At 31.8% G+C, this 8,109-nt stretch overlaps 1 protein-coding gene and 1 long non-coding RNA gene across 2 annotated transcripts; one reads left to right on the top strand and one right to left on the bottom strand.

The window, feature by feature from the left end:
• The first annotated feature begins 2,807 nt into the window (after nucleotides 1–2,807).
• LOC105773953 (polyphenol oxidase, chloroplastic) lies at nucleotides 2,808–4,865 on the top strand. The gene has a single exon (XM_012596186.2). It carries the CDS (start codon nucleotides 2,936–2,938, stop codon nucleotides 4,730–4,732), a length of 1,797 nt encoding a protein of 598 aa, XP_012451640.1. The 5' UTR covers nucleotides 2,808–2,935; the 3' UTR covers nucleotides 4,733–4,865.
• An 884-nt stretch (nucleotides 4,866–5,749) lies between these two features.
• Nucleotides 5,750–7,893, bottom strand: LOC105774805 (uncharacterized). Its single transcript, XR_001127550.2, has 4 exons — nucleotides 7,714–7,893; nucleotides 7,474–7,510; nucleotides 6,031–6,060; nucleotides 5,750–5,928 (listed from the first exon to the last, which is right to left on the bottom strand). It is a non-coding gene; the product is annotated as an uncharacterized LOC105774805 (long non-coding RNA).
• Nucleotides 7,894–8,109: the final 216 nt, after the last annotated feature.

Here is an 8,109-nt window from a genome sequence, read left to right as displayed (position 1 = left end):
ATGCATTTATAGGTGTTTAGATATGCCCAAGATGGTTTTTTGTTTGTTTGTTTGTTTGTTTGTGCTCAATGCATTAAATGCGATGAAATGTGTTTTTGAGTTACTTTAGACCAAATGAAATAAGTGCTTGGTAACCTTGTAAAAAATTATGCAAAATTTGAGTTGTCTATCCTCGTGGTCGTGACATTAACCTGTTGAAGTTGCAACATCATGTTATTGTCCTAAGTGTCGCGACATGCATCCTTCAATGTTACGATAGAAATTGTGTTTTAGCCATTTTTGCGTTTTGGCCCCTCATTTGTTACTGGTGATTTATGATAGCTTTCATAAGCTTACTTATTACCCGATTTTAAATTAACATTATTTTTAAAAGTTTTTTAAACTTAATTTTCTGCATGATTTTTCTTCTGGATATTGAAATAAAATCATAGTTATTTTGGCAACAAATGTAACATCTCATATCTCAGATCCGATGATCGGTTCGAGTGTGAGTGTTACAATTACAATTAGCATTTATAGCAAAAGGACTAAATTTTTGTTATTATTGTTATTATTTTTTATTTTTTTTAAACCTATTCAAGTCTTTTTTTTTTTTTTTACACACAACACCAATACCTCTTCATTTTCCATGTTTTTTCTTCAAAGCTCATTCAACTCATGCAAGCGTTCTTCTCTTTTTCCTTCTTCTTTACTCCCCTAATCTCTTATCTCTTTCCAGAAACTTTATGAATTGAACAAAAACCCAACATGTGTTCCATTAATCTAATGGTGGTGTAGATCATCTATTGAAACTTATTAAAGGGCAGAACTTGCCTATTCACATACAAAGTTCCACCAACTTCCTTAATCAATATTTTGCAAATTGATGCCATGGGTTTGTCATATATTAGTGAAGATCTGAAATGTTTTTTTTTTTCAATAAACTGAACCCTATTTATCAAAAAAAAAAAAGATTGTTGAGATATGAAGTTTGTAAAAGCCAACTTTGTAAGAATTTCCAAGAATAGCTCACTAAATAAGAAAGTCTTCAACGGTGTGAATATGTTTTTGTCACTAAATTTGAACTTTTTTATTCTTATTTTCCCTACTTCACTAAACATCTTTGAATATTGGTTTTGGGTAATTGAAATCTAAAATTAATTTGGTTTTTGTCAGAACTGGAGAAGAATAAATGAATCCGGAGGAGAATATGTGTTAATTAATTAACTCATTTTGAATAAAAATAAAATTCAAAATAAATCATTTCAATACACATTGCGTAATATAATTAATTATTTAATACGTGTTGTATAATCTAATCTAATTGGTTCAAAATGATATTATATTTATCCTCCAAAAATATATAAATAATATTATATTTTGTACTTTTGAAAATATATAATAATCATTTAATTATTTTTACATTTAATTATATGTGTTTGAGGATCAAATTGATAGTATTTGTAAATATGGAGAGTTAAATTTATTGAATTATTTAAAATTAGAATCAAATTTATAAAATGTGTAAAATTGAGGACTTAATGGTGTATTATACCAGTTAAAAAGATCATGCCTTCACTTCTGTTAACTATTTAATAGAGAGTTGTCAAAACAGAAATACAGTACTAGTTGGGTGATGAATTGTATAGTTTATCCTTAAAATTAAGGGTTTAAATGGATAAAATTCTTAGACTTATGTGACTACTAATTAAGTAAGAGGGTTTGCTTAAATATGTGGTAATTTGAGGGCTTTTCTAGTGCATTAATCTATTTTAATTTACAGAACTAAACCAATATAAGAAATCAAAATTCTCTTTAAGAATTTTCATCAAAAATAATTTTGAAATTTTTTATAACTTTTGTTTAGATTTTTTATGACTTTTAAAATGATTTTTAAATTTTGAAAGAGCTTAATTGATTTTTTAGATTTATTATTTTTGTCCTTATTAATTTCATAATTTTTAATTTACCTCGAATAAAAGAATATGGGTCAAAATAAATAAATATACAAAGTTTGAGGGATAAATTTATTACTATATCTTACATATAAATACAAAATAAACATTTAATAATTCAATTTTAATGAACTAGTTGTTTTGTTCATTCATATTATTTTACTCTCTTTTTTTTCTTAATAAAAGAAAAATGAAATGAAAACTAAAATATAATATAATAGGTTTTGTCGTATTTTTATCCTTGATTTTCCTGTCCCGCAATATCTTCTTTGCTGGTGAATGAAGCCCATGTTATCTATATCGACCCACTTGCACATAATGCATTAATTAAGTTCAACTAAATACCAAAAACAGTATGTTGTTCTTTTTCCCCTCAGAAAAAAGAGATTAAAAGCAAAATGTCAAATCAACCTACAAAGTATCCCTTTCAAATGCACACAATAATGCCCCATTGGAGCAAAAATAATTACTGATCAGAATTTACACCTATGAAAATGTATATTTTTGTATATCATTTCAAAATATATAAAAATTAATAAAATTCTAAAAAATATAAAGATTTTTTAAAATAATAATTTTGAGACTTAAATAGGTTAATTAATTATTTAAATTTATTATGGTAAAGTATATATATATTTTAAAAATGTTCAGATATATATAATTTTAAATTTATGCGCTCTAAAATAAAATTAATTAAGATAAATTGATTAGTGAGGACGAAAATTTCGCTGCCCTACTGTGTAAGATTTTAAATCCACATTTGTGAAAATTTTATTGGGTTTTGACTAAAAAAAATTGACTGGTCTGCTATGTTGATTTTTCTAATAACGGAGGCGGCATGCTCTATATATTAGCCATAGAATTTCACTTTGAACATAACTAGTTCCAACAGGTCCCATTCTACTTTATCCCTATTGTTTGCAACCACAGTATTTTTATCTTGCTAAAGGCACTTCGATTTTGGGTTACCAATTTCCACATAAAAAGCTTAATTCACGGCAATGGCTTTCCCTGTCGTCAATTCACCACCATCAAACCCCGTCATTCTTCCCAGTTCCTCCATTCCAACTTCATGCCTTCCCAAAACATCACAACTTTTCATATTCAAGATGAAAAAGCCTTTCTCCAAAAAACTAGTGTCATGCAAAGCCAGCAATGGGAACCAAAACAATGAAGGCTCTTCATCTCTCAATAGCTTCGATAGAAGGGATATTCTTCTTGGCCTAGGAAGTCTGTATGGTGCAACCAACCTTGTGAGTGACCCATTTGCATTGGCAGCCCCAATAGCCGCCCCTGACCTCTCGCTTTGTGAGAATTCAACGGTAACATCTTCAAGTTCAGGAACCAGCATAAGTGTCCCTTGCTGCCCACCAAAAACAACAAATATTCTAGATTTCAAACCACCTCGGTTTTCCACGATACGGTTAAGGCCGGCAGCACATTTAGTTGATGCTAACTACTTGGAGAAATTTACAAAGGCCATGGAGCTGATGAAAGCTCTTCCTGATGATGATCCTCGTAGTTTCAAGCAACAGGCCAATGTTCATTGTGCCTATTGCAATGGGGCTTACGATCAAGTGGGGTTTCCGGATCAACAACTTCAAGTTCACTTCTCATGGCTTTTTTTCCCATTCCATAGGCTATATCTCTATTTCTACGAGAGGATTTTGGGGAAGCTGATTGGTGATCCAAATTTCGCGATGCCATTTTGGAACTGGGATTCTCCCCCAGGAATGGCTATCCCTAAAATATATGTAGACCCTAACTCTCCACTCTATGATGAAAAGCGCAACGTGAACCACCAACCACCCAATATGCTCGATCTTGATTATGCTGGCACTGAGGAAGAATTATCGAAGAGAGATCAAATAAAAAGTAACCTCAGTGTCATGTACAGGCAAATGGTAACCTACAAGACCGCTTCTCTTTTCCTTGGAGCGGCGTACCGTGCCGGCGATGATCCCAGTCCAGGAATGGGTTCAATTGAGAACAATCCTCACACCGCCGTTCACCGGTGGGTTGGTGATAAGCGACAGCCATTTTCTGAAGACATGGGGAACTTCTACTCTGCGGGTAGAGACCCATTGTTCTTCGCTCATCACTCCAATGTCGACCGATTGTGGAGCATTTGGAGAACATTACCAGGGAAGAAGCGAACTGATTTCACTGACACAGATTGGCTCGATTCCTCGTTTCTTTTCTACGATGAGAACGCAAATCTGGTTCGAGTCAAGGTTCGTGATAGCCTTAACATGAAGACTTTCGGATATGATTACCAAAAAGTTAATATTCCATGGCTCAAAAACAAGCCAAATCCTCGAAAGTCAGGTCGGGGTAAAAGTGGTGGTCAAGCAGTGGCGGCCGAAACAAAGAACATCACCCCTATCAGTAATGCCTTCCCTATAGCCTTAGACAAACTAGTGCGCGTTGAGGTTCCAAGGCCAAAGAAATCAAGGACTAAGCTCGAAAAGGAAGATGAAGAAGAAGTTTTGGTTCTACAAAACATTCAACTAGACCGAGATGCAGCAGTGAAGTTCGATGTGTACATTAATGATGAAGACGACGAGACACCGACTGAACCTGAAGATTCAGAGTTCGCTGGGAGCTTTACGAATCTACCGCATAACCATCACAAGACTGGGATGAAGCTTAACACCAACTTAACATTGCCATTAACAGATTTGTTGGAGGATTTGAATGTTGAAGGTGATGAGAGTATTTTGGTGACTTTGGTGCCTAAAGAAGGAAAGGGTCTGGTTTCTATTGGTAACATTAAGATCGACTACATCCGAGATTGATGATCAGTTAATTTGCCGACTCTTCGGTCGCTTACTGAAACATTTTGCTTCGTGAATTTGTTTCCCCTGTGTTTTGCATCAGTCTTTTTAGTTATAAATAAGGCCACTGCTATAGAATCCTTTGTATGGTGTACATGTTCTTTGCATGGAAACCTCTTCCTTGGATTCGATTTTTGGGATGATGGATACCGTCTTTAATTATTAAAACCAATAAATAAAAGTTGATTTAATTTTCCAAAAAAAATTAAAAAAACTTTAATTTTAATTCCATTATAAAATAAATATCGGCAAATAAGTGAGATTTTACATTTCACCATATTGAGAAAGATTTTGAGATAACTGGGCCTAGAGAAATTAGAACCTGGCACAATTCATCCCAAGAAAACCTGTTTGGATTTTATGTTAATTGTTTGTGTTTAATCATGAAAAAGAAACTTGAAACTGCTCATCTAATTCTGTAAGGAAAAATATGACGTTTTTGTCTTTTATTATTTTTATATGAAATTATTAAATAAAACAATTAAAAATTATTACTTAAAAAATTAATATCTAAGGATGAAATGGAGGTTGATAGTATCATTTTACTTAGGGGTGAGCATTCGATCGAATCGAATCGAATCGAAAATTTTCGAGTTAATCGAGTTTTTGAATCTCATTTTATCATCCTAACTTTATTTGAAGTTTTATCGAATCGAATCGGGTGAGATAGAAATCGAATCAAATCGAATCGAATTATTTGTTCGAGTTAAGTTTAAAAATAAAATAAAATTATTGTTGTTTATTTTATGTAATTTTTCAAAAAATAATTTTCTTTAAAGTTTTTAAACATAATCATACAACAAAAATTGAAGTAAATAAGTGAATAAATAAAAGTAACACAACATCAACCCAAATAAGCAACATAATTCCAAATAAACAACAAAATTAATACAAAAAGATTATAATAAAAACATAAGTAAAAGTCCAAGTAAATAGCATGAGTCAAATAAACAACATTATAATAAAAAACAAAACATAGGCAACAAAAGTCCAAAATACAATAGAAACCTACACCAAAATAACATAACAAAAGTCCAATTAACCAACAACAATAACAAACCAAACCAAACTAATAACAATAACACATCAGTTCAAAACCATTATAGAAACGTTTAAGTTTTTCTTGTGCTTCAACACCGTTGATAATCTTGAAACATCTAGTAAAAGTATTGAATGAGTTAGTTAAATAATAATTTTTTTGCAAAAATAAATTAAATAAACATTTAACTTTATAAACTAATGCTAAGTATGTATGTTACCTTCTTGATCTTCCGGTATTTTGGATAAGTCTAGCAAATTTAAAAACAAAAGTGTTAGTTAAATTATGGGAATGCTTACTATTACTAATATAAAGAATACAAAAGCTTATTTTATAAATTAAAATTTATATATTACCATCTTCCATTGTTTGAAGTTGCATCATACCAAATCCCTAAATAAAATTGTAAAGATCTATTCCCTAAAAAAAAATACATAAACATAAAATATTCCAGCTTGTTTCTAGTTTCAACAGTTAAACATAAAATATACAGCAAAACCTTTACAATGTGGCATTTGACCAGGGGAGATAAACATAAAATATTCCAGCTTGTTTCTTGCTTTTTGATCATTTTTCCAAGGCAGAAAAATGGGTTTTAACTAATGCTGATAGAGACATAAGAGAACCCCACAGTTTTTTTAATGACTGCTGAGGAAGAACAGTGTCCCATTACATGCTTTAATTCAAGAAAGTTACTTTAATTCAAGAAAGTTACATACAAATATTGTAATGTTCTGAAGGGAATGCATAGGTTGAATCCACTAGCACAAGTTGTTCCTTTGTTGGGATTAAACCTGAGTGACAACTTGAAGCAGAGGACATGAAACCTATAAATGGACCATCTATGGTGATTGAGACACAGATAATTAGTGCATATGACTACATATAAATGAGAAGCAAAAGCTGTATGCAAAATCATCCTTTTTTTGCTTTTTTTTTTTTTTTTTTACTTTTCTGTTTTGTAGCACAAAGAATAGTTATCACTTACCACTTACCATCCAATCTCTGCATTTCATTTTCTCCACTGTCTATTACTAATTACTATAAAATATAATTTCTGAAAGATTTGATTTTTGCTTTGTCAGCTTGTTTATAACGCATCCTGCACAAATGTTTTTATTTTGCCAAATTGTGCTTCTTTGAGTTATTTTACCAGCTCAAGTTCCTATCATTTATTTAGTGAGTTTTCTGTTAAATGAAGGTTGTGATTCGTCATACGGATGAAATTGAGGTTGATAAGTTTGGTTGGGGCACTGTTGTTTCCATTGCTATATTCACAGTCATAACTTACCAAAGAGCAATCATCCTTTTTTTTATTTAGCTACATAGATAGAATGGTTTCTCCATGGCTCAAAATCATATACCCCCAAAAAACTACTAGTCCAGTATAGGTTGCGGCTCAAGCAAGGACCACTGAAGGGGTTGCTTGCCTGCCTGCACCTTTATTGCAACTACTTGTTCTTGGAGTCACAACTCACAAGAGCCTTAACTAAACTAAGCAAACAAAACTAAATTAAAGGTAAAAAATATACATGAAAATACTGTCGACTCCAGCACGTTCAACAGTTGAACCAAACAAAACCTTCACGTAGTAATCAACTAAACTAAGCAAATAATAATAAGAAAATAGAAAATTTAACATGTAACTCTAATTTCAACATACCTTAAAATCTGAAACCCGAGATTCTTCCTTCTCTTGGCTGGAAAACAATAATACAATTACAAATCAATATTAGATTATCTTCAATTAGGGAAAAAAAGAAGTAGAGAAGAGAATTTGAAAAGAAATATTAGTCAAAAAGACTGCACTGCATTATCTTCTTCACTAAAAAAGAGCAGCTGAGCAGGAATTCTTTTCTTTTAAAATTCGCAGAGAATAAGAGAGAAATAAAAGTTAACATACCTCTGATTTTGGAATTAGGTGGAGCCGTCAGCTGTGGAGGACCGGAGGTCAGGAGGTGGATCGATGGAGGAGGGTCGACCGGAGGTGATGGTGAAGATTTTCGAATTGGGGAAAAAAGGGAGGAGGGACTAAGGGAGGGGAGGGCACGGGCTTAGTTAGGGATTTTGTTTTAACTTTTAATTTTTAAATGTAGTGTTTTTTAAAAATAAAAAATATGTGGTGTATTTTAAAAATAAAAAAATATAGTTTTTATTCGAATTATTCGAATTATTCGAATTATTCGAATTATTCGAATTCGAAAATTCAACTCGATTCGAACTCGAAATTCGAAAAAAAATTCGAATTGATTCGATTAACTTAATTAACTCGATTAACTCGATTCGAATAATTCGAAAT

The sequence above is a fragment of the Gossypium raimondii genome, chromosome 6, assembly GCF_025698545.1.
Source record: "Gossypium raimondii isolate GPD5lz chromosome 6, ASM2569854v1, whole genome shotgun sequence".
Taxonomy (NCBI): domain Eukaryota; kingdom Viridiplantae; phylum Streptophyta; class Magnoliopsida; order Malvales; family Malvaceae; genus Gossypium; species Gossypium raimondii.
This window is presented reverse-complemented; position numbering and strand designations above follow the sequence as displayed.

Coding starts and splice junctions, on each gene's coding strand:
- LOC105773953 (XM_012596186.2), top strand. CDS start 2,936: ATGGCTTTCCCTGTCGTCAATTCACCACCATCAAACCCCGTCATTCTT.